Source organism: Acipenser ruthenus, chromosome 31 (assembly GCF_902713425.1).
Source record: "Acipenser ruthenus chromosome 31, fAciRut3.2 maternal haplotype, whole genome shotgun sequence".
NCBI classification, from domain to species: domain Eukaryota; kingdom Metazoa; phylum Chordata; class Actinopteri; order Acipenseriformes; family Acipenseridae; genus Acipenser; species Acipenser ruthenus.
Window position 1 is genome coordinate 11,453,511 of NC_081219.1, and position 24,784 is coordinate 11,478,294.

At 40.2% G+C, this 24,784-nt stretch overlaps 4 protein-coding genes and 7 non-coding genes across 20 annotated transcripts in view; 2 read left to right on the forward strand and 9 right to left on the reverse strand.

Moving 5' to 3' along the window:
* Positions 1–563: 563 nt before the first annotated feature.
* On the reverse strand, positions 564–4,509 carry LOC117421947 (large ribosomal subunit protein eL8). Its single transcript, XM_059005209.1, has 8 exons — positions 4,474–4,509; positions 3,904–4,024; positions 3,314–3,463; positions 2,753–2,893; positions 2,029–2,108; positions 1,470–1,600; positions 1,139–1,208; positions 564–743 (listed from the first exon to the last, which is right to left on the reverse strand). The coding sequence occupies exons 1-8, from the start codon at positions 4,507–4,509 to the stop codon at positions 639–641; spliced, it is 834 nt and encodes a 277-aa protein (XP_058861192.1). The 3' UTR covers positions 564–638.
* On the reverse strand, positions 876–948 carry LOC117397032 (small nucleolar RNA SNORD24). The gene has a single exon (XR_004664200.1). It is a non-coding gene; the product is annotated as a small nucleolar RNA SNORD24 (small nucleolar RNA).
* On the reverse strand, positions 1,284–1,353 carry LOC117422730 (small nucleolar RNA SNORD36). Its single transcript, XR_004547654.2, has one exon. It is a non-coding gene; the product is annotated as a small nucleolar RNA SNORD36 (small nucleolar RNA).
* On the reverse strand, positions 1,809–1,887 carry LOC117397045 (small nucleolar RNA SNORD36). The gene has a single exon (XR_004664197.1). It is a non-coding gene; the product is annotated as a small nucleolar RNA SNORD36 (small nucleolar RNA).
* LOC117397043 (small nucleolar RNA SNORD36) lies at positions 2,504–2,575 on the reverse strand. The gene has a single exon (XR_004664196.1). It is a non-coding gene; the product is annotated as a small nucleolar RNA SNORD36 (small nucleolar RNA).
* Positions 3,037–3,109, reverse strand: LOC117397031 (small nucleolar RNA SNORD24). Its single transcript, XR_004664199.1, has one exon. It is a non-coding gene; the product is annotated as a small nucleolar RNA SNORD24 (small nucleolar RNA).
* On the reverse strand, positions 3,548–3,617 carry LOC117397030 (small nucleolar RNA SNORD24). The gene has a single exon (XR_004664198.1). It is a non-coding gene; the product is annotated as a small nucleolar RNA SNORD24 (small nucleolar RNA).
* LOC117397040 (small nucleolar RNA SNORD36) lies at positions 4,143–4,218 on the reverse strand. Its single transcript, XR_004664195.1, has one exon. It is a non-coding gene; the product is annotated as a small nucleolar RNA SNORD36 (small nucleolar RNA).
* A 1,226-nt stretch (positions 4,510–5,735) lies between the features above and the next one.
* On the forward strand, positions 5,736–11,480 carry LOC117421896 (mediator of RNA polymerase II transcription subunit 22). Of its 2 annotated transcripts, XM_034036375.3 has the most exons (5): positions 5,737–5,860; positions 5,997–6,150; positions 6,618–6,698; positions 7,135–7,343; positions 9,705–11,480. In XM_034036375.3, exons 2-5 carry the CDS (start codon positions 6,028–6,030, stop codon positions 9,895–9,897), a joined length of 606 nt encoding a protein of 201 aa, XP_033892266.1. In that variant the 5' UTR covers positions 5,737–5,860; positions 5,997–6,027; the 3' UTR covers positions 9,898–11,480. The 2 variants fall into 2 exon arrangements, with proteins under 2 accessions (XP_033892267.1, XP_033892266.1); XM_034036376.3 differs by lacking the exon at positions 9,705–11,480 and having other exon boundaries at positions 5,736–5,860; positions 7,135–9,060.
* On the reverse strand, positions 11,348–15,647 carry LOC131702922 (splicing factor C9orf78 homolog). The gene is made up of 9 exons (XM_059005591.1): positions 14,782–15,647; positions 14,418–14,477; positions 13,970–14,021; positions 13,488–13,558; positions 13,214–13,291; positions 12,572–12,769; positions 12,111–12,247; positions 11,811–11,909; positions 11,348–11,659 (listed from the first exon to the last, which is right to left on the reverse strand). Exons 1-9 carry the CDS (start codon positions 14,859–14,861, stop codon positions 11,568–11,570), a joined length of 867 nt encoding a protein of 288 aa, XP_058861574.1. The 5' UTR covers positions 14,862–15,647; the 3' UTR covers positions 11,348–11,567.
* Positions 15,648–15,778: 131 nt separating this feature from the next.
* LOC117396903 (ubiquitin carboxyl-terminal hydrolase 20-like) overlaps positions 15,779–24,784 on the forward strand; it is a 31,116-nt gene continuing 22,110 nt past the window's right edge. For 4 of the 9 annotated variants that reach the window (XR_009309605.1, XR_009309604.1, XM_059005587.1 and 1 more), the window contains exons 1-13: positions 15,784–16,452; positions 16,543–16,623; positions 17,798–17,894; positions 18,294–18,347; positions 19,360–19,422; positions 19,566–19,700; positions 20,196–20,298; positions 20,835–20,904; positions 21,207–21,320; positions 21,514–21,613; positions 23,191–23,590; positions 23,957–24,109; positions 24,585–24,709. Coding sequence is in view for 6 of the 9 variants with exons in the window: in XM_059005587.1 (XP_058861570.1) it covers positions 17,814–17,894; positions 18,294–18,347; positions 19,360–19,422; positions 19,566–19,700; positions 20,196–20,298; positions 20,835–20,904; positions 21,207–21,320; positions 21,514–21,613; positions 23,191–23,590; positions 23,957–24,109; positions 24,585–24,709 (1,398 nt within the window). In the remaining 3 variants the exon portion in view is untranslated. Of the gene's footprint in view, positions 16,453–16,542; positions 16,624–17,797; positions 17,895–18,293; positions 18,348–19,359; positions 19,423–19,565; positions 19,701–20,195; positions 20,299–20,834; positions 20,905–21,206; positions 21,321–21,513; positions 21,614–23,190; positions 23,591–23,956; positions 24,110–24,584; positions 24,710–24,784 lie in introns of all 9 variants that reach the window. The other 5 variants (XR_009309606.1, XM_059005589.1, XM_059005588.1 and 2 more) reach the window with 5 other exon arrangements.

Sequence of the window (24,784 nt, forward strand, 5' to 3'; positions counted from 1 at the left end):
CATCCCTTGGATGACATATCAGCATGACAGTTCATAAAAGTCAAAGGTTAAATTAACATATTGAATAACTTACTGCTTCATAGTTTTCCCAAACATTAGAACAGAACATTTCAAAAACATTAAATACTGTACTATTATGTCTTCCAGTATACCTTTGCAACATTTTTCTATAGTTTCTTTGATTACATGATAATATAGTATCTAAACTATTTTCTTTTTTAAAAAACATCTCAATCCTAAAATTCTAGGCGATGTGTGACTTTTGGCCATAGTTGTACATGGCCAATTGACTTAATGACCAACTACTGGGAAGGAACCCATTTTCATCTTATGCAAGGAATTGGTTTGATCTATTACCAAACATGTTCCACGTGGTTAAAATTGTTAATTACAGAAATAGCCTTTACTGTGGCTGTTCACAAGCACGCCGTATTTTCTTATCCAATTAGCCCTGTGTTCGGTAAACCCTGCATTTACAACCAAACTAGGCCACCACTCAAACACAGTATACCATTTAAGACCCCCCCCCCCCCCCCAAAAAAAAAACCACCAATCAGAATCACTGAAATTACAAGACTGCTTTTTTTCTGGGATTTTTATTTTTATGTACAGAACAGGTAAACACAAGCTTGGAAGATTCAACCCAGCTTGGTCGCCAGTTCCTTGGCCTTTGCTTTTTCCAGCTTGGCGACACGGGCTGTGGATTTCGGACCCATGACGTTTCCTCCCCAGTGACGGCGAATCTGTGAGGGGAAAATAATTGAAAAAAGTTACATGCATTTAAAAAACTAAAATCAGAACTATATCTTACCACCTCATAACATGCAACTATTAAATTGAGGTAATAAACACGGAGTCTAAAAGTTCGGAAAGGGTGCATCAGAGATCTTGGTGGATATGTCTCAGCACTGATGCTCAGATAGCAAATATTCAGTCACATCATCTGCACAACCTTTATACAGTTACTTTGATTACCAGGTCTGTATTTAAAAATACAGTGTAGTCAAATCACTGGCAACAATGTAATTTGTTACCAATTAAAAAGCACAAGAATTTGTATAAATCAAGTAGACAAGATGTAACAAGACTCAGGGATAAACCTCCCAGGTTATGTAAAACACAGTATCCAGAAGCTCACCTCATCATATCTGTCATTGTAGTTGGTCTTGACAGCTTCCACCAGCTTAGCCAAAGCTCCCTTATCCTCACTATGAAGAATCGAGAACCAATATTAAAAAAGAATGCCAACTAAAATCACACCAAATTGGTTATCTGTGGACAAACCTGCTCAGGGTTAAAAAGCTCATATAGCCACATAGAGATTCAGTTGAAGAAATTCAAACATCATTGCCAGGTCTGTTTCATTGTACACTGGTAAAGTGCAAATTACTGGAAAGCTGTATTTGATATGAACACTCTCAAAAGTACTGAACCCTCCCCACCCTTGTCTGTCTGGAGATTTCACTTACGGGTTGATCTGTGTGAAGGCAAAGGAAGTGCAGGTCTTCCTGTGAAGCAGGCGGCCCAGCCTGGCCTTGCCCTTGACAATGCAGTATGGAACGCCCATCTTACGGCACAGTGCAGGCAGGAACACAACCAGCTGAAAGCCAAGGGAGGGGGCTTTCAGAAATACTACTTCTCTTACAAATCACACTTAACTTACCACTGCAAATTATTAAAGTCACATGAAGCATTATGGTTCTCATGCCACACAACCCCCTCTACATTTCATCCTTTCAAAGCATATAGATACCAAGGTTTCTGATTTAGAAAACGATAAATAGAATCACTACAAAAGGCTTTTGGCTGCTACTCAGGGTTAAAAAGCTCGTGTTTTTATCTTCATTGAGATTCAGGTGAAGAAATTCAAAAAAATCATCATTGTAACAGCACTCTTTCTGTTCTAGGACCTAAACTGAAGTTGGTAGAATGTCACTAATTTAACAATAAAAAAACACATGTAAAAATGCAGGTAGCCAATACACTATGTCTAGGGTACAACACAACTCAATGGCAAACAGTACTTACCTCAATGGGATCCACGTCATGGGCAATGACAACCAGCTGAGCCTTCTTGCTCTCCACCAGAGTGGTGACAGTGTTCACACCTGGAAGCCATGATAGAAATGTCAGCTCCCAGTCACACATGGAACTTCTAATTCAGCATCTCAATGCTTAAGACCTCTTTTGGTCTGGAAGTGGTGATCTTTCTTTAGCTACCTAAAGCATCTACTAAAAACTGAATTCAGAACACCCATATCCCCTGTATATTAAAAGCCAGGGAAAAGAAAAATAAAAATAAGACTGTAGGTAATCCAACATTTGGTGCAAATATGGGTCTGTGAATCCGCTATGCTCAAATGCTACTTTCAATCTTACTGCAGGATTATTTTCAATTCAGTATTCTTTGAGATTATAGATGGCATCTTTCTAAAAGCCTAAATTACCTTCCAACAGCTGAATTCTGAAAGGCTCTATAAAATAAATCTCAGTAGTAGTGGGTGATGCTCAGGGTTAAAAAGCTCAAGTTTGTTCAACATGGTTTTCAGGTGAAGAAATTCATTCATCATTGCATCAACCATAACACCTCTAGAACAGATAGGGCCACAGCAAGAAAATGATGCACACTATGGAGCATGCATACCACCACCATTAAACTCCATTGACTGCCCCATTACTCAAACTTTAATAGCCATGAACAGGAACATGGAGCTCACAAATCAGCATTCAGATCCTGAACCAAGTGTTTTACCTCCTCTGAGGACTGGGGGTCTCTTGGTTGGGGTATCTCCTTTGCCAGCAGCCTTCTGCTCAGCGCGAGCCAGCAGCCTCTGCTTCTTCTCCTGCTTGGTCTCAGGCCTGTACTTGTGGGCCAGCTTTAAGAGCTGGGTTGCTGGACAGAGAGAGGAAAGAATGAGGCTAGCCATTCCTTTTAAAACCAGCAGCATTACACTTTTAGGCCAGCTGAAGAGGCATATTTGTATTCAGCTACCACCCCCCCCCCCCCCCACATAATTAAAAGGTTACAAGACATGGTGCATCAGAGATCTTGGTGGGTATATCTCAGCACTGATGCTCAGATAGCAAATATTCATTCACATCATCTGCACAGCATGTAGATCTTTAAAGTCCACATATCAATTACCCCGTGAGTTTACAGCTTTGCTAAATTAGAACTGCAACCTCATCCAAACATTACCACTACATTGGGTCCATGCATGTTTGGGAGAATAAGGTCCATCTACCCTAGACAGCTAGGATGTTACCTCATACAGAAGTCTGTACCCCCAAAACCACACAAGAGCCCATTTACCGGTTTGGCGGTCCAGAGCCTGGGTGAACTGGTTGATTGAAGGGGGCACCTTCAGCCTTTTGTACAGGATGGCTTTCTGACGCTGCAGCCGGATGTAGCGAGGCCATTTCACAAAGCGTGTCAGATCACGCTTGGGCTGGATATCCTGACCTGCAGGTACACCACATGCGTTAGATCAGAGAAACAAGCACCTTTTACATTTCCACAGGGTACATGAACTGGACTGGAAGCTAGTGCATCAGCGATCTTGGTGGGGTTGTCAGCATTGTTTATAAGATAGCAAATATTCTTTACATCATCTGCACAGGTTCCAGCACATGAATGGCGATGAGAGCAGGTTTAATGGCACTAACTGGACATCAGGTCCACTGTGAGCAAGACCACACTTAAGACTGGATACAAGTCAACATCTTCACATCTAATAGATTGCAACATTTGCATGAAATACTAAAGACAGAGTATTATAAAGCACTGATAGCTAACCAAATAAAAATAGTTATGAAACTTAGCAGTGAAGAGTATTCACTGGGTTGTGAAACTCAAGTTAAACTGCTAATAAAGTGCATAAGAGTGAAGATATAAGAACTCACCAATGCCATAGTTCTTGGGTCTCTTCTCAAACAGGGGGTTGACGACTTTCTTGGCGGCGTGCTTCTTCAAGACAGAAGGGGCAGGTGCCACCTTCTTACCTTTAGCCTTCTTCCCCTTCGGCTACAACGGCAAAAAAAGTAGCACGGTTATTTCTCATTGGTATCAAACGGCAAAGTCAAATTCTAGTTTGGTTCTGCAAAACTATCGATAAATAAACGTTGACTATCCGAATTTGGCTGATGCTCAGGGTTAAAAAGCTCGTGTAGTTTGATCCACATAGAGATTCAGGTGAAGAAATTCAGACATCATTGCATCAAGCCATAATTCACCTAGCAGCATGTTGCACGTTTCAGGTCAGCATGAGAAAGGCATGGACAGTTCGAGTTCTTAACTTGTTAACACTACTTTAACGGGTTCTAACTTGTATAGTACATATAAAATCACAGCCTGAAAATAATCTATGAAGGCATACGAACACGCAACACCATGAAAATACGCAGTGTGAACGTCAACAGCTTTTCGGTGTGAGCCTATACCAAACATTTTATTTAAACCACCATTTGATTTACCACTTCCGAACAAAAGCCACCCGTATACACAGACATATGTTCATTGTAAAGACCCTACGTGGACAAATTAATAATGTTCAATATAACTTTTGGCTTAATCACTTGGTCATAAACACGAGATCACATTAATAAATACACTTTTACAAGCCAACTCAATGGCTTGGGTTTCATGAAGACATAATGAACGTTATTTATCATCAAAAAGCCCATCCTTAAACTCCACATGGCAACACACAAACTCAGGGTACGTTGCATTGGGTTACCGGGGCCTTCCCGATTCGGACGAGCAAAATTAGGTTGTTTTAAGCCACCGTAAAAAAAAACAAAAAACGTTGCATTAAGTTCTGAAAGACTTAAATACCAAATGATTGCATTTATGAATGTTAACAGTTGCTGGTATAACAAAAGTCCATCCGGAATAAAAAAAAACCCACTGATGTTAGTTTGGCAGAGATGAATACATCGGTTTATCTCACTTTTTAATATAAATAATCAAACTTATTTTTTTAAATAACCGCCGGGATATCAAAATAAGTTTGTATAGAGTATGCTAGGTTGTGTTTATCAGGGTGTTGTGCCTTTTCCGCGTAGATGTTTCAGGATATAAAAGGCACAAATTCTCCACAGTTAAATACAACTCACTCACCATCTTGGTTCAGAAAGAAAGGAAGAATGAAGCATTGTGGGAATTATAAGTATCGAGCGGGAAACACCGCGAGAACTCCTGACCCCGGCGTGTTGTCGTCACAGCTCTTTTTCTTTCGCGATGATGTCAGACACTTGTCAACAATAATACGTCACACCAATTAATTATGATTTTAATAACGACTGTGTTGTTACAACATTTTTCAACCATACGGAAGCAGCAGTATAATTTAAAAACAAAAAAAAGATTTTGAAACGTTTCATTATGAAAATAACACAACTTCGGAAAAAAAATGCAATTATACATACACTGTATTTCAGTTTAACTTGCATATTTAGCAATACAATTATGATCGTATATTCAAGGAATATTTTGCTTGCTATTTGGAATCAGTAATCTGGGTATATGTATTTTTTTTTAAATAGGAATAACATAATAATACATTCGTTTTTTTAACCTGACCTGCTATTCAGTCAACTAAACTTGGTAAACCAGGCGTGGTTATAACTCAGACGACCAATCAATGTTATGCTGTTTTAGCGGCTTTGTCATTTGCACGCCAATTAGAGTGAGAGGCGGGTGCCTTTTTGATTTGAAACACCAATGATTAAAAGAGGTGGGTGGGACTCGCAGGTAGGTGTAGGTTGTGTTGAACACAGCTAAAGTAACGAAGTTAGTAGTATGTTTTTATCTCATGTTTTTTTTGTGATGCGATGAAGTAGATGTTTTTTTTTATTGCGGGTATGTTGTGTTTTTGTTTATTTTTTAATATTCAGTTAATTAACCAACGTAATAATGAATATATATTTATAAATACAATGGAACTTTGTTGTTGACTCCGCACAATTCTGACCTTTTCTTTTCTCTCGTCACACAGCTGCAGTTTTGCTAGACAAGTGCTTAGCAAAATGTCTTCACAAAGAGTTTTACCTCAGAGCAAAGAAACGCTGCTTCAGTCTTACAACAAGAGACTCAAGGATGATATCCGATCTATTCTCGATAATTTTACAGAGATCATAAAAACTGCAAAGGTGGGTAAAAGTTAGTTTCCCATTCCGTTTAATGTAACTTCAGCTTAAGTTAGTATTAATGAACAAATTGAAATCAAACGTGAAATTAACTTAAGGACTTGAAGGTATGACACTTCAGATTCTTCCCCTTATGTTTAATATCTTTAAAAAATATATATTACGCTATATAATAAAAACAACTTGTTAAACCTAACTGGATCCCAAAGATCTGGGAGCCTGGTTATCTTTGTGTAAAATGTTCTTGTAAAAACATTACACGCCATTTGTCTTGCTTGCACCTTCCCCTTTCCCCGTAAACACACCCCAAGTTCAGGTGTATTGCTCCCCCTTAACAGTCTATATTCATTCATACATTCACGTGTTTGTTTATTTATTACCAACCCCAGTGTTTTGCAGCCATGGGCACTCCCACTTAACCACACACATTGCAATCAGGGTTTAAATTAAGTGAATGTTTACATTTGCAGGTTGAAGATGAAACCCAGGTTTCACGAGCCACCCAAGCAGAACAAGAACACTATGAAATGCATGTGAGAGCAGCAAATATTGTGAGTAGGTCTTTTTTGTTGTTGGTGGTGGGAGCCCCACTTTGCATTATTGCCTCGTATCAACTTCTGGTCTTCAATTTACAACCAACTTTCTGAAATTGCGAATGCCCTTCGAAGTAACATTTCTAACTATATTGAAGTGTTGTGCATCCCTTTTGAAAATGCTGAATTCCCCTTGCTCTTGTTAACGTTAGCTCGAAGATTGAAGTTTTTACAAGACATATAATGGTTATACGAAGCGGTCCGTATCCGTTATCTTTATGAGCATAGGCTAGCACACTCCCAATGGCCCACGGTGGTAGTCCTTGTAGATTGTGGCCCATTATAGATGCCTATTTTAATTGCTTTGCTGTGAACTGTTGTTCCTTTAGAAGCAGTGCTGAGTGACATGTCTGTCTGTCTGTGTGTGTGTGTGTGTGTGTGTGTGTGTGTGTAGGTGCGAGCCGGGGAATCCCTGATGAAGCTGGTGTCGGATCTGAAGCAGTTTCTGATCCTGAACGACTTCCCGTCTGTGAACGAGGCCATAAACCATCGGAATCAGCAGCTGCACGCCCTGCAGGAAGAGTGTGATAAGAAACTCACTAACCTGCGGGATGAGATCGCAATCGACCTGTACGAGCTAGAGGAAGAATATTACTCCTCAAGGTACAAATAGGCTCCTACATACAGTACATCCCCTTCCCCTATAACCTCGCTAGTGCCTTTATATATGTCAGTTAAAGTGTATACTTGTGTGTGTGTGTGTTGTGTGGACAGTCACTCCCCTGTTTATTTCATCTCCCCATCCACATCTAACAGCAGCTGTTGCTGAGAGACTAGTGGCCAACTGTGAGTGACCTCATAGTCACTGCCTGCCCAGAAGCCTGCTCTTCTGGCAGTAGTTTGCACTGCCTAAACTAGCATCCAGTTCTGGGCTTGGCTGCTTTAAGTAATGCAAAAAAAGGTAATTGCATTGAATAGCTGATCTTCAGAACAGGTGACCAGTTTCAATTGTGTTGCCTAGTTGCTTTGAAGAAGGTTTCCTGAGACCCTCCCAGAACTCTCCCTGCGATGACAATATTGTAAAAAGTTTTTAAAGTGCCTTGTCAGACAATCCTTAAAGCCTACTGAGTTTTTTTTTAATTACTACAGAATAATGCTTGATTTCTAATAGTTTATATTAAAATAATATATATATATATAACTAATATAACTTGAGATATTCATAGAAACCTTTTAAAGAAACGCTTTCTTGCTCAGAAAAAAAGGCCAATGAAATATACTTTGCAAACAAAGTAACATGTAATCCAGCAGGAAATAATTTCTGTTTGAGATCCCCCAGCGCTGAGCACCAGGTGAATTAATTTCCCCAATGAAAATTCAAAATGCATCCTGCAATGAAATGTATAATTTGCACAAGCTGTCTAATTTTTTTCAGAAATTATGTATTATGAAATTGTGGGGCATTAAAAAAGACATTATATTAATATTGCCAAGTAAGACACAATTTTTATTATAGATTAGTAGATTTACACTTAGATTTACATTAGTAACCAATTGAGTTGTTTTAATGAAAATTTGTACAGTACAGATTTCTGAAGTTATTACAAATACATTAATTTGTAAAGCCGAGTTTTATCTTTCAATACAATAATGTATTACATTAAGTTCAAAATGTACAGTATGCATTTTAAACATTAGTAATACTGCATACTATTTTGTTAAATGTTTGGAGACTGAAATACACCTTTTTAAAGTAAATCTTGTATTTATACAATAATATACTGTTGCATATCCCATGTTTTTGTGCTTTTTAATGGTGAAATATTACAGGGCAAAAACTTTTACTATGCTTGTGACAAGAAACACGTCTTAATTAGCTTTCACATTACATAGCAGCATCTACGCCAGCATGCTGTGGATTTAGTTCTCGTTTACAAATTGGATTTTGTCATCCTTTTATTGATTGTTCTGGATATTCCTCTTTTAGATAGTCTTTTCTAACTAGTTACATCTAATTTACTGGCAAGTAGTACTTTAACTTATCATTAAAGTTTATGCCCTGTATTAGGAGAATATCTTTGTCACACTACAAATTTAGTTGGCTACAACAGTACCTGTTATTAAGCAAATGCAAAGTGTATTTAAATTTCTTAATATGCAGTATTTGTTAATAATTATACGATGTTGCTACAGATAAGAGCATCTAAGAGTCATGACTTCCATGTAAATGTTTCTGTAGTGTCGGTGTTTTAATTTTTTACACTCTAGTATATATCCATTGCATTTAATTTAAAATAAAATAGTGCAAATAAATTTATCCTTTTTTTTTTTTATAGTTTTTGTATTTTATTTCTGATCATAGTAAATATTCCTAACCATCCCATTGTGTACAATTCTTCCTTTACCTTTTCTTTGATTCATCCTCTCTTACTTTTCAGTACGGTTTAAGGCTTGTCTGAAAGGAATTACTAGAGCCACTGATATATTACCTCAGTTATTCCCTAAAATGCTACCCTCCCGCAAGTACTGGGACACCACACAAATATATACATGTATTTAAGCCTTAAATTAACAAAGCCACATGCTAGGCCCCTCATACTTTTTTGTCACGAACAACAGGTTTCTGTAATTGAGTTGCCTGGTCCAGTACCTTGTTGCAAACAGGTCCACAATTTAAAGGGTGCCCCCCTCTCCCTCTCTCCCACAACACTAGTGGGTATCTATTACACTTCTTCCACATGGCTTTCTCAATGTCTCTGGAGCAGTTGGGATGTATTCTATTGCTTGGTTCAATTTATTAATTCATGACCTCGTTTGGAATGAACAGGAAGACACAAGCTGACCTAAAGCTTTGATGTTTCAGCATTGGTTTCCAAAGTAGTAAATGAAAAGATGATGGCCCACTCCCCTTTCTAATTCTGGTGAATGCTTTTCTTCCTCCTGTGCTCTTTTTCACCCCCTTGTTCGTCTGTGCGTCTGTGACCCTATGTGCTGATTCTGTTCCTGGGTTTTTGTTCCGGAAAGCACCAGTCTGTGGGACAGCAGTGACGTGCCCTTGTGCGAGGCATTCCAACGGCAGGACAGCCTGGTCTCTCCAGAAGGGATTTCTGGATCCATGGGCACAGCGAGAGTCGGGGACAGCAGCGGAGTAGGGTCTCAGGGTTCCACACCAGAGCGCTTGAACGGACATGGAGCAGGCACTTCGGAGCACGCATGAACAGTCAGCGCGGTGAAATGTATACCAGGACTTCTTTTTTATTTCTCTTCCAGCCTCTGGCTTTCTGGCAGGTTGGGAAGCTGTTGTTCTAACACATCTAGGATCATTTGAAGTTACTGGTTTAGTACTTCGTACTTCCCCATTCCCTGGTCTGACTGGATACTGCTTTTAAAGGTTTGATACCTTGACATATGAAAGTTCAGTTTTTTGCCTATCATTCGGCTACTTACTTCCAAGACTTTGACACGCCTGCATTAGGATTGCACTTGCATCTTAAACCGAACCTATCGAGTACTAATTACAAGTGTGAGGAACAGCAGTCTGAAACGTTTGTAAGTTTCCACAGGCTTTTCCAGATTTAACTGAGTCAAAAATTGCTGTCAGTGAGATAAGGAGCCAGGTTGACCACTTCAGGGTGATTGAATTAACTGACATCCATTATTTCAGAATGACTACTTTCTAAACGTACATCGTTTGTGTATTTGTCTGTATCATGCTTTTTACATTTAAGCTGAAGGTCTGGTACACACGCCTAGTAAGAATTCTAAGGGTATGTTTAAAATAATTATTCTTTCATTCTTCCAGTCAACAGCAGGACTCATGTAGTCCAGTTTGAGAGAGGAGACTAGCAGACTAATGTCTGATTTAACTGTTACTGTATACAAAATAACTATATCATTGCACTGGAAACATTGTGTCACCTCAGGAGACTGTTACAGTGATGGGAGCAAGTGAATGGTGACTGAACAAATAGGGTAACAATAGCACACAAATGAAATTCAACAAAGGTCCTACTTCAGACGTATTTACAGGTATTTGGCGTGGACTGTTTTGTGGCTGTTGCCCACTATATTTAGTTTGGGCTTATGTACCATCCGCACGAAATTTACATTTAGCAGTCCCATGCTGTCTTTTTTCTGTACAGGTTGATCCTATAAGGTATAGATTCAGTTTGGTTCTGTAGGGAAAAAAGGTGTAAAACAATACTAATGTAATATTGTTTAGTTCTTTGTCAAAGCACTGTAGCGTTATTTTTTTTAACCATCCTGGTGTATTAAGTTATAAACTGAAAGTTATCTGTCAACATGCATTGTTTGTGATAGTAATTACATGGAATTAAAAGTTGTTTCTTTCTTTAAACCTATGTTTTCTTTAGAAATGTCAAGTTACTTTTGCACGGTTGGAGGGATTTTATTTTTGGTCTAACCTTAAAACTTAAGCAGGTTGTGATCATACTGTTACGTGCTTCAGATAAGGAAATACAAACTACATACAAAATAAGAATAACAATTTTATTTAAAAAACACCCTTGGAATGGTCATTGTTACTGTGTAACCTTGCCTTAATCGACATATCTGGTATGAAGCACATAAGGACATTTCATTAAGATACTGAAAAAATCTTTGTGAATCAAGTTTGTATAAGAATGTAGTAATATTACAATACCAAGTCTTTCTCCCACATATTTTGTTTTAATACATACTGAGTATCAACAACAAAAAATGTTATTGGTAATCTTTATACTGTGTGTGTGAAGGGGACTAAAAGAGTCACAAAACCAGACTTAGATATCCCGTAACTACTGATCTGTTGTAGGCATACTGGGACCAAAGCTTTACAAAATAAAAAGAAAGGTGCAGATTCCCAGGGAGTGTCCTCATCACTGCATTTCAGTATCTTCTGTTCATCTTTTTAAACTTCTCGTAATGGTAATCGTCAGTGGCCTTCTCGTTGGCTGGCCGCTTGCGGATTAGAGGAGATTCTGGTGAGAAACGAGAAGGGTTTCAGATCAGAGCGATCGTGGTGGCAGGCTGTAATAACTTTACTCATGAATGGTTATTTCCTAAAAAGCAGTCCTGCTCCAAAGCCGTTTGGATGTATTGATCATAGTACACTGGATAAACGTTACTTACGTTCAGGTTCTGGTTTCTCAGTGTCTCCCACGCGCAGGGGCCGGGCTTTGGGTTCCTCTCTGTTCCTTTTCGCTGGTGCATTAACTTCTTCACGATAGACTAAAAAAAGATGCAAATAATTTAGGTTAAAATACAAATACGTTTGCCATTCTGGCTTTTGTACAATGCATTTATCTCCATATGAGACTAGTCAAAGCCTCACCTGTCAGCATTTAGCAGCTTCAAAGGTAAACTTTCAAATCTTAGTTTAAATGTAGAGCTTTGCAATATATTGAATGAAAGACAATGCGAAATGCTTACAGCGGTTGTGTTGCACGTAGTTCACGGCGATGTTTGTGGGCACGAAGGAAGTGCCGTTGTCTTTTTTCTTATTCCTCTGCTCCGCCAGGAGTTTTGCCTTTGCCTCCTCTGTGGTGATTATATTCTTTATCTTTGCACTGAAACAGAACAAGGAAAACAGACTGCAAGTCCTTGGTAGGGCCAGTTCAGACCACAACTGGGTCTTGGTATTCCTCTTATTAACCCATTCCTCCTTCTAAGTCATCTCCCCGCTGACAACTGTTAAAACATTTGACAAATCTTAACAATATAATTCTGAAAGAAGAGAGTTGTTTGCTTTTTTGTTTAATAATACTAGAACATAGAATGCAAAGGCCATACCTGTACCTTTGCGTACATAGTATAAATTGTTCATGGATGGACGTTAACACTTTTCTATAAAGGCTGCCATGAGAGCTTGCTGTTTTGGGCTGCTTGCTTACTCAATTCCGAGGTCGACCTCCGGAATGCCGCTCAGCATCTGATTGGACAGCATTTCCTCGGTCTTCTTGGCGGACGTGACTCGGATGTTCTCGGGAAGCTCGTAGAGAAGATCCTCTGCATTCTTCACCTTCACCTTCTGCTCCTCTGCCTCCACCTGCCCTTTCTTCTTCCTCAGCTCTGTCTCTATGTACTTCATCCTGCAGGGAATTTCATTTGGAGAGAAGGCGACTTTACAAAAAGGGCTTCTGCCGCAGTGTGAAATCCTCAGATCAATACAGCTAAACCAGAAATAAATGTACTGTGCTGTCCCATCCCTGCAACTCTTAGTCCTTGTCTATACAGCTTGCAACAAGAATCCTTCCTTCACTAATATTCTAGCTAGGCACAGTTCCAGAACATGGATTGGCTTTTTCTGTAATACCATTTTCTTAATGCTCAGGGTTAGTTGTGTATGAATGCTGTATGGCAATATAAACTGTATTCCGACTAGTAACAATATAGTATTCCAAAGTATTTTCTGTGCCTATGTCTCAAACTCTGTGGCCGCTCCCCTGAAACTGAAAAACGAGCGTCCAGTTACATTGCAAACTAAATGGTGGCATGCAGATGTGTTGTAGGCATCGACGGCTCATAAAACGTACATGTCAGCATCCTCATCACGACAATTTGTTTCTGCAGAGAATGAGGTCCCCAGGTTCAGGTCTGTCTCGTCTTCAGTCCTGGGAAGAAGAATATATTTATATAATGTTTCCGACACGTGCAATACTCTAATTCAAAATAGCACTTAAACACCTCACGTCACTATATCTGTAAAATGAAAGGTACAGCTAGCTTTTACAGTTTTGAGACAACTGCTCAGTAATAACATTTTATTTTTGGGGAGGTGGTCGTAAAGCTATTTTATATAAGACTTACATGTCTCTGTTCCTGTCTTTAACCTTCTTCATATCCACAACGCCTCCTGTCTTTAATTTAAAATGGTCATGCTGTACAGGGAAAAAAATACATGTATTTGGAACCAAGTCCAAAACGTTTAGTAACAAATCATAAATCAATTATTATAATCTGCAATTGCTCAACTATTAATTCCAAATACAGTATTGTAATAACAGGTTCCAGTTAATATGGCACCACTACACACAGATGTGGTATAATTCTCCAATCAGTTATTAGTAACCTTTTCAACATTCTGTACCACAGGCCAGTTCTATTGTGGTGTACTGTTTGACCTTCATTAGTAGCTTCTTGCATTCCTGCACAAAATGTTGGCCTGTGACTTGAATACCTTGCCAGCGCTTCATATGTCCATTTGGTAAACAGTCTTCTAGTTACAGAAGGACAACCTCTTTTTTTCCTCTCTCAAAAGACAGACGCAGGAAAGTCCTGCTTGTACACACCTCAATCTCTGCTTCCAACGGCAGCTTCTCACCCACCAACAAGGCAGCCACACTGAGGAGAGAAGAAACTGTCACATGTCGTTTTATTTTATTTTATTGTATTTTTGAAACACTTCACATACGCGGATTATCACTAATCTTAGACTACTTTACCTAAATCAACATCAGGGAAGTCCAAGAATAGTGTCAACTAGGGTCTCGGACACCAGCCTTTACTGTCTCGTACTGCTCCTCCAAGTAAAATGATCATTCTTAATTCCAAGATACACTTTCTCCTATGGGACCTTACCATTACTCGGTAAGACGTAAATAACAAATATATTCTGGACCATTCTTGCAAGGGAGAAACGAGAAGACTGGCTCCTGTTCTGCCTTTGATAAAACAGATTGTTTAACTGACAAGCAGACTCGTATTTTGTGGTTTTAAAAACACGTCTTCCCCTCTTACCTCACACCATGTTGCCTTTTCCGGAGACTCTGCACTTCCTTCGCTTCATCCACTTTGGACCTGTGAACCGCAAAATTATTTTTGCATTAGCGGAGTCGAGTCACAGGTAGCTGAAGAAAGTGTTACCTGGCAGGTTGTTAGTATCTAAACAACACAAACCGTCTCGACACGTGAATGGGTCACTCCAATAATTAATGTACAACAAAATACTAAACGTGCTGTTAATTAAGCAGCCTACCTGATTTCGACAGTTATCTGATGACTGACACTTAATACCATCTGCCTTATGAAAGGATGTGCACTCTATTTATTGAAAGCGCAAACAACACGCACTGCCACTAAATATTATTACAAAGAAGTTTACCGTACTACTTCTGTCGTCTGCTCATCTTCCTCGTCATCTGAATCCGCTCTCCTTCTTCTAAAATTTTTACCAGGAGGCATTATAATAGTATTTATGTTAAACAACCAAATTCAAAATATTTGTGTCTGTTGGTGTTTTTTAGTATACCGTGGTTTTGTTTTTCTCCAGAGTGGGACGTTTTGATGACGCAGAAAAGAGAACGTCCGGCGCTATTTACGTCACTAAGCGTGTAAGCGATCTGAAGTCGAGTAGAATTCAATTTGACCTCAGAAGGGCAGAAGTTTTTTTTTTATTTCGTATGTGCAGTCTGAACGGCGAGATATCTAAAACCGCTTCCCCTAGTCCACGTAATGTTGGGGTTATACGTGTGGCCACAGAAGAGTTTGTTTCTATATTATATAGATAAGTGGTAGAGAAGGGCCACATAAGGTAACCAAAATGAGGAAGCAATTTCCAGAAGCAATATGAATCACCAGTTCACTAAAGAGGTATCTACCGCAACAAACTCTTACCTGGTAAAATAAATACATGATAAAATATTAAAAAGAGCCTAATATACTTTCACGCAGTTTAAACAGTTTCATCATGCACCAGTTCACTCATTACAAATAAATAATGCATTTATAAATGCCAATGTGCTGTTTTAAGATTTCTCAGTATAACTGTATGAATGAGGCTATTTTATGTTTAAAAAAATGCTTGGTTCAAGAGCGAAGAGAAACAATAAATTTAAGTATCCCGATAACGTGTGTCTTCATTAATTATTATTTATTATTTCTAATAAGATGCAACCGCTTCTGATCTATCTTGACGACGTGTTCCCCAAAACCACCCGATAGTCTCTTGAGCATCGCTTGTTTTTCACGTATCACTTAACCCACTATGTAAATGGAAATTAAAAATGCTCTAAATAAGTATAAAGTAGCCTGTCCTCAAATTAGGACAATTGCACTGAATGGGTTAAGGGTGTAATTGGTAAAAGCTAATGCAATCTACGGACATCCCTGGACCACAGTGGCCACTCCAGAACTCAAGCAGAAGTTCAAGAACGTTTGGAGACGCTGCAGTTTGCAAAAGTTGTTCTTAGCAAAAACCAGTGAATGTGTTCAATCCTATTAATTATTTCTTCTGACTCACGCTGATCATCATTTTATGTAACAGTTAATGTGTTTATTTGGGCTGCACTGTACAGACTCAGGAGATGTGATGTGAACAACACTGTAATTACATTGATGAATGATATATCCCTTGGTGTTATAAACTATAGCTGTAAACATGACAACCGTTTTCGTTTATTTCAAAGATAAATGCAGGCACGACTCTAGATTGAGCGCAGTATAATTTCTTGCGGATTAGTTTTTAAATGACGCAGCAGTTGGCAAATATAAATTATAAAATAGAATATAAATAATTGAAAGACAACTTTTTAAACAACACCAGAAAAGAACAAACGAATACAACAGGAGTTCTGAATTTAATCTTCGGTTTCCCATCCTGCATAGCCCACAGCAAATAACTTGCATCGTTGTAGGAAGCGTGATTAATAACACAGCTGAAGAGGACGAACATGCTGTAGAGCTCTTGCGATCTCAGACCCCTATGTTTTTTAGTTTACGTTTTTTTCATCTATTTTAATGTTCCCGGACTTCGTTTTCAAACTGCCAGGTGGAGGTAATTATACCTTACCAATTAGTGGGAGTGTTATGTGCGTGCATATTTTGTTTAATTTTAATCGGAGGTTTTTTATTTTCTCCTGTGCAGAGTCGTGAGAGGGCCTGTGGATGTAGCTCTGACTGCAGCAGGGAATTTTCTGCTTGTATGTCAGCCCGAGCTGATTAACAGGCATGTTTCGCTGAAAAAAAAACGATTTGTTTACGTAGTCCGTATGGTTTATGTATTTTTTTAATGCACAACCTGGCGAATGCTGTATCTTTAAAACCTTACCTGTAACCTAGTAGCTATAACGATGGGCGTGTTATCTTTTCTTTAACGATAAACACTGACGCAATATAACGTTTTTATGCAATGTGTAATAATGTGCCTATAACGTGCTTTCTGTATATGGCATTCACGTAATACAGTGTTTTTCTTGCGCTGGAAAAAGGTCTGTGCTACCACCACTGCAATGTCAACAAACTATAGGCTAAATATATACCATACCCGTACAAATACACAGCATAACGTTTATAGTTTTTATATCATTTCTTTTTTTTTTTTTTTAGATATAGCGGTTTTTTTTGTTAATATACCGAAATCCCACTCAAATGAGCTTCAGTGACGGAAATCTCTAGTATATGATGACTAAGGCGTTATCCTAAGTGGTGGGATCATGGAAACACGCAATGAAATACCGTTAATATTTAATGTTTGTTTACGTTTGTATATCATTGAAATGAATTGGGGTTGTGCATGCCTTGTACATAACCGCACACTATCTTCACTGTAGTTAGTAGCTGTAATATTAAAGAATACTATTGATATTGTTGCATTTATTTGTACAAATGTTACAACGTCAAGGGATGTGACACAGATGTATCTCGGGAGAATGTATTTACAGTAGCACTGGCAACTGGCATCAAGCTGCACCAAAAACGTAGACCGGTTTTCTCATTTAATACTATTAAGAGTACTGTGTGTTGGGGATTACAGGCGTGAGAACCTGGTATTGTAAACCAGAAATAGAGGCTCCAATCTGCACGGTATTTAAATGGGTATCTAAAATAAAAGCTTGATTCGTTTGAGCAATAAGCTCTGTGATTCTGGTGTGGGAGCAGAAACGTGGTTTTCTGGTGACTTATTTTTTTTTTCTTTTTATTTATGGTGACCAGAGCCATCTACGTCTTTATGAGGTCCAATTTCTTAAGTTTGAGAAAGGGAAGAGGGTCGTTGTATACTATAGGCATTTCTTGTGTAGCAGCTGTCAAAATCCTACTGGTTGAAACAGCTGCCTTTTATTTATTCATTCATCTAATCCTACTTTTATTTGGTTATTTATTTATTCATTTAATCTCTCCAGGTAAAATTCAGAGAAGATGACGGAAATAGCCGATTTTTGTACCCACCTGGATTCTATAGGGGAAGTCACCAAGGAGGATTTATTACGCAAATCCAAGGTCATTAAAATGTATATTATAATAACTGTCGGAAAATTTAAAAAGGCTCTGTGCTTTTTTCATGTACTATACATGTTCACTGTGTTCTATAGCAGTGAAAAGTCAGTCAGACTGTAAATGTATGTTTACGCAAAATACCAATTCTATATTTATTTGAGTGCATGCTCTATACAGCTATGGCATCGCCTAGGATTTCAGGATTGAGAATAATAATAATAATAAAAACTAGGGCGATGCTGTAACACTTTTAACCATAGCGTTACATTCTATATTTGTAACTCCAGTGAAGGATGCTGTTCCTCGAGATGTGAAAGGGATGCATTCATTATATTGCTCATGTTAATTGCTTGCAGGCTGTAAGCGGTCTGAAAGTGTTTGATATCTTTCTCTGTGCTCTAGGGAACATGCCAGTCGTGTGGGGCTGCTGGACCAAACCTCTGGGCTTGTCTGCAGGTACTGTCTTTTATTACCCGTTAGCAAAACAGTGCTAGGCTAGGAAGGTCTTTAGAGGAGGCACCCAGTATGTTACAAAACAGTCAACTGCAGATTATCTCAAACACATTGAACCCATACCTTTCATTGTATTGTGCTACTGTGTCTTCATCTTTATTTGAGGTTGCAACATAAAAAGTAATACAGGGCCAATTCACCAAAATGTACTGTTTGTTACATTGGATATGTCATCAGTGTCAGCTGCTGGAAAGCTTGGGTGGACCCTTGACCCCCACAATTCTGGGCTTGCCATTAGTCTGATACTGTAACAATACACATATAATAACACGCACTGTGCATTTGTCCTACAAAAATCCTCATGTGGAAATGTAAGAGTGAGCACGTGGCACTGTTTGGGCTCAGATCTAAGAGATGATGAAATACGTTAGCTAGGATGAAATACTTTCATTGGCATGCGTTCAATATTTGTTAAGCAGAACAGCCCCTGTGATTAATCCTCTCATTACTGGGGAATTTAAAAGACTTTTTAGAAAGCTGAGCTGCCTTTTTAAAATATACCACTATTGATAACAGATTACTTTGTCTCATTTCTGAAGGCAAAGTATATTCTGCTTAATAGTGCAAGTGACAAACAATTATAGAGGTGGAACAGGTGCTATCTGTTATCTTAACTAATGTATTCTTCACCTTCTTTAGATTCACTTTGTATAAAACTTAGTTTCAGTCAGCCCATCGTGGCGACTTTAAAACTTCAAAGTTTAAGCACCCTTGTGTTCTAAAAAGGGCTCTCAAACCTGTCTAAGTTCAGACGGTACACCAGAGTGTAACCGTTAACCCATTCCCCCTGCAACTGTATCCCAGTGGATGCCGGAAATACTGCATTTATTATTTTTGGTACTTCTTACTGATGTACACAGCGATTCTAAAGATCATAAATACTGTGTGATATTTCAGACACGTACTCACTGAGGGTGGTATTCATGTGTACGTTTTTATCTGTGTCGCTCTGCAGAGTGGATGTCCCTATGTAGGCTGCGGAGAGTCTTATGCTGATCACAGCACTTTCCACGCACAGGTAAGCGCTCCACTTTGGGCTCTCTGGAGCTGCATCCTGCACAGAAAACGTCCATGCATTCTGATCAGTGTTTTGCAGACCAGATGCTTTCGCAAGCAAGTACTGTAAAGTCATTTTGTCTGTTGGTTGCTTTGTTTCTTCAGGCTAAAAAGCACAACCTGACGGTGAATCTGACCACATTCCGGGTCTGGTGTTACATCTGTGAGCGGGAGGTGTTCCTGGAGCAGCAACCAGCTGTGCCCACCCCGAGTGGTCATCACTGCAAGCCACTGGAGCAGGTAGCGGTTCACACGCTCCTTCATGTTTCTGGCAGGGAACGAATCACTCAAACAACACCTCTCCCAGTTAAGCAGCTGTACAAACAGGCTTGCCAGTTACTGATCCTCCCTTTTCTGTTGTCTTGTTTTCAAGTCCATCTCATTCTCTGAATTGCAGCAGGTGCTTGGGAGAGGGGGGAGAGAGATTGTGTCAGTTTCTCCATCCCTCCCTCCCTCCCTTCCTTCCTGCCTCATATCATAGGGGTTTTGGTCATTATTTGAAAGCTGTGAGAATCTGGACCACTGGTTCAGTGTTCTGCTCATAGTATCAATGGCTTCATGTCTTGCTGTGTATCTCATCCTTTTTACTTACCCCAAATCAGTTTGTTCACACTTGTACGCAGTTGGATATCTTGGCTGAAAGTAAGCCCTGGTGGTTTATAACAGTACTGCAGCAGTAGTAACAGGTGTAGCTATTTGGCATGGAGAATAATTTTTTTTTTTTTCTCTTCCCAGGGCCCTGTATCCCAGACTGCCAGCCGGCCTCTAAAGGCTGTTCCAATTACTGTTGCAGACGAGGGGGAATCAGAGTCAGAAGGGGATGAATTTAAACCAAGAGGTAGCGTGACCCTTCACCCTGCTCCTCCCTCGACCCCCACCCTCCAGCCCTCATACACCCCACCCCTCCTGTGCTGGTATCTTGAGATACAAATCAATACTTGGGCTTTGGCTTCAGGATATGTATGTAAAATGGTCTATGCTTGACAACCATATTATGGGAAACTAAAAGACTATATACATTTTTACTGCAAACTGGATTATTTAGCAGCTAAAAGGTGCGTGAAAGAGGGATAAAAATAATTCCTTTAAATTTAAGGAAGGTACTTTGCCAGGCAGGATTTCCTAGGAGTGTTTTTCCAGAGCAATCCGTTTGATTGTTTCACATCAAAGGTTTTATTCAGCTGTCTGTGGATTTTGTGATCTCCCAGGGCATTTTCAACAAAGAGAATCACTGTCTGCACCCTTAAGTCATTTGCATACCAGAGCTGTGTTTCCTGTAGTTTTACCTCAGATGCGTTTGTGATTTCCATTCCACACCTGTTCAAAATAAACCCTGGCCTTCTCTTAGTGTGTCCCCTGCTTTGAATTCTTCAGGTCTCACTGGAATGAAGAACATTGGGAACTCCTGTTACATGAATGCTGCTTTGCAAGCTCTCTCGAACTGGTGCGTTAACATCTTATGTCATACAATCCGGGGCATTCTAAAATGGAGGGTAATAGTCAGGTTAAAGATACATAGCGTCTAATAGTGACCTTTCAACTCTGTTGGCCACGCCTGGTCTGTTGTAACCATTGAAAGGTCACAGCATCGTGTGCTTTGTTTTGAAGTCATTCTAGAAAGGAACTAGGATTCTACAGGCTTGGATAATGCCAGGTGGATTCTGCTACAGAGAAATCTAATAACACATTGTGATCTGGATGAGGTGAACTTTTGTGTCGCTGATTCTCAATCCTGTTCCTCTGCAGCCCGCCTCTGACTCAGTTTTTCCTGGAGTGCGGAGGACTGGTCCGCACAGATAAGAAGCCGGCGCTTTGCAAGAGTTACCAGAAACTGATTTCTGAACTCTGGCACAAGAAACGGTACGGATTCTCTGCAGCCATTCTCTACGATGCAGGCGTTTGACCAGGAGTGCTGAAACTGGAGGTGTTAACTGGGGGACGGGGGATCTCGCAGGTCGACCCAGTTAAATAGTCTGAGGACCTTGTTTGATAAAATGACACATTTGCCCAGGTTGAATATCAGGTTGCCAAATGTCTCCCTTTTGTGTTTTAGTCCCAGTTACGTAGTTCCTACCAGTCTGTCCCATGGAATCAAGCTGGTTAACCCCATGTTCAGAGGCTACGCGCAGCAGGTAGGGAGAACTGCGCAGCAGGTAGGGAGAACAACATCCGTCTGGGTAGGAACTGTGGGAATAAGACTCGGGAGAAACAGATGGGATTTGAAATGTTTATCTAAAAAAAAGATTTACAGGGTGTCTCTGTCAAAGCCCTCCTTCTTGTCATTGCCACCCACCTATTTGATGTCTGTTAATTTTTCGTATTCCCTTCAAAATACAATCAAAGGAGATAATGACGAGGGCCTTTGTGCCACTTAAATACCTCCTGTGTGTGTGTTTATATAATAGATATATATATATATATGTGTGTGTATGTGTTTGCTGAAGAAGGGCTTTTGTCAAACATCCTGAAATCATTTTTTTATATATTTATATCGTATTTACTGTATTTACTTATCGTATTTGTGTGAAGAAAAAAATGTAATGTATCTACAACTCAAAGCAAAAAATGTTTTTATTTTAGAAACTCTTCATGATGTGAAGTAGCTGCTTTTGACAATTTTCTTCCAAAGCCATGTTATGCTTGAAATAATAATTATTCCCGGTTATTATGAAGTCACTTGAGCACTTTGTATCGCTGTAGCGGGAGAAACGTTCATGGCAGAGCAGTGGAACCTGGCTAGAACTGGTTAATATGGACACTGTTTGCTGCAGGGAGGTTTTCTGTGCTCAAGATTATACCCATCCTCAATTCCGTTCTGAATTTGTTGGGGTCCCCCCCCCCCCACAGAACAGCTGTGCAAAGTGGCCAAGTCCCTTTATACTGTATAGATTATTATTTTTACTTTGAGTAAGTAGCTTCCAATGCATTTTTGAATTACTGTTTTACATTTCCTGTGCTTTATGGTCTTTGCCGTCATTCTGAGTGGCTCTGTGTTCTGTTCCTGCAATAGTAAATCTGCCTTTACCTGGCGAGCCAGATTTAGAGTAACATTAGAAGAACTCTGGTGTACCAGTTGAACTGCTTTTTTAAAAATAGTCAAAGGATGTGATGATTGAAAACGACGTACTAAGATTCTAAACGGCAAGAGGCGTACATAAGTTAACTGTGATGTTTCAGATACGTACCAAGCTGACATTTTAAAGAGGAAGTCGCTTCAGATTGAATTTGAGTTGCTTCTTTACACTTCCATCACTATTTTATTTTGTTTGTAGTAATTCTGAGTTGTTCTGAGTTTAGTTATTATTTTTCTCTAAATCTGCCTTTCCCTGGCTTTGAGCTTGCTTTGATCTTGTCTGGAGAATCCGGAGTGCCAGCAATAGAATGAAATGAGGAAGGCTGCTACTAACAAGCTGTAGGCAAGCTCAATGCCAGGTAAGAGCAGCATTGGAGCGACAGAAACTAGAACCACTCCATTACTGCAAGCACTATAAAACTATTAATTTTTTAATTTTATTTTCCAGAAAATCGTTTTTGATGGTAATATTAAGCCAGATCAGTTGAATCTGAAATTGTAGGATCAAGGTTTTCCAGGACACCCCTAGGATAACAAGGGAAATGTAAAGAAACTAAATTGGCGTTTTGAAGATATTTGCTCTTTTAAGCTGCACGGTGTGCAGTGGGAGGCGGTGCTGAGCCGGTGTGTTTGTGTCCTGCCTCCCTGCTCCCCCAGGACACGCAGGAGTTCCTGCGCTGCTTGATGGATCAGCTGCACGAGGAGCTGAAGGAGCCCGAGTGCGGGGCGGAGTCTGACAGGGAGGAGCGGCGTGACGGGGACCGCAGCCCCTCCGAGGACGAGTTCCTGTCCTGTGACTCGGGCGCCAGCAGCGACCGGGGGGAGGGGGGCGAGGGGATACTGATCCAGGACGAGAGTGGGGGGATCCGCGGGGGGATCTCGGAGAAGGAGCGGCTGAAGGAGAGGAGGGTCTCGGGGTCTCCACGGAGAGGTGGCTCCCAGGAGATGGACGAGGATGCAGACATAGACACCGCCGCGGAGGAGGGAGGGGCCACAAGGGCTGGGGACAGTGAGGATCCACCTCCAAACAGCGTCAGCAAACAGAACCACAGAGCAGGTACTGGAGCACAAGCTGACTGCAATAAATCTGCTCCTAAAGTGTTAAATGGATGGTTTTGACAGACTCACAATTACCACTTGCCTTAGTGCATGCTAAGGGCTAATATGGGTCTGTGCAACTAGCTGTATACATCTTTTTAAGATTAAGTATATTTGCATATTTAGCTGCATCTCTGTGAAATACTGCATGTAAAATGCAGATGTATTTAGCTATCCAAGATGCATGCAAAACATTTTAGATGAACCTTTTCACTAAATGAGAAAGGATTAAACTGAGCACTGAGGTCTCAGACCTCCCCATGCTTTCAGTCTGAATCCCAGCAGTCTGGTTCACGTTCTTTTTATTCTGATGTTTGTGGTCTAGTTTCAGAACCTGACAATGACGCATTGCTGCACAGCCTCTCGCGCTCCTGCAGTCCCAGCCACGGCCACCAGGAGGCCCACCCCAAACTGTCCAGCAGCCCGCCTCGCTCCAGCCCCCTGCGCATCGCGGGCACAGCATACTCGCTCAAGAAAGGTACCACATGCGTGCCTCTCCCTCCTCTATGGGATCGGTTTCGATGACCTAAACCATGGCAGATCTTAATATCACCTTTTTGGATCATCTGCTGTTTTTCCATCAGGTCCGATGAATTGACCCTTTATTAACACCACCTAATAGAAATACAATCCACAGGAAAGAAATCCACAGATATTAAGATCAGCCAATTAGATATTTAGTGTACACTAGGTTTATATTGAAATGCTTACACAGAAGGACTGATGGATTTAAATTGTGTTTCTACAGCAGACCCCAAGCAACAGCAAAAAAAAAGGTCAGCAACAGAGTTGGTCAACAGTTTTAAGGGCAGCTGTGTTAAGATCTACCTCCTGTTCAGTAAATAGACCACAATATTTGGAAACATAGGTCCACACTATTGTACGCCACAGTTAATTCTTATTTCATGGACCCATATGCACAGACTTTCTGCTGTATCCTCACCTTGCCACAGCTCAGCTCCTCCTGGGTGCCAAGAAGAAGCAGCAGCCCCGGTACCGCAGCGTTATCTCGGACATCTTTGACGGCTCCATCCTCAGCCTGGTCCAGTGTCTCACCTGCGACAGGGTGGGTACGGAGGTGGGGGTCACACTGTCTGTCTGGGGGCACTTATGGTGCTGAAAGTAGCTGCTTTTGAAGACTTGGTGGTTGGAA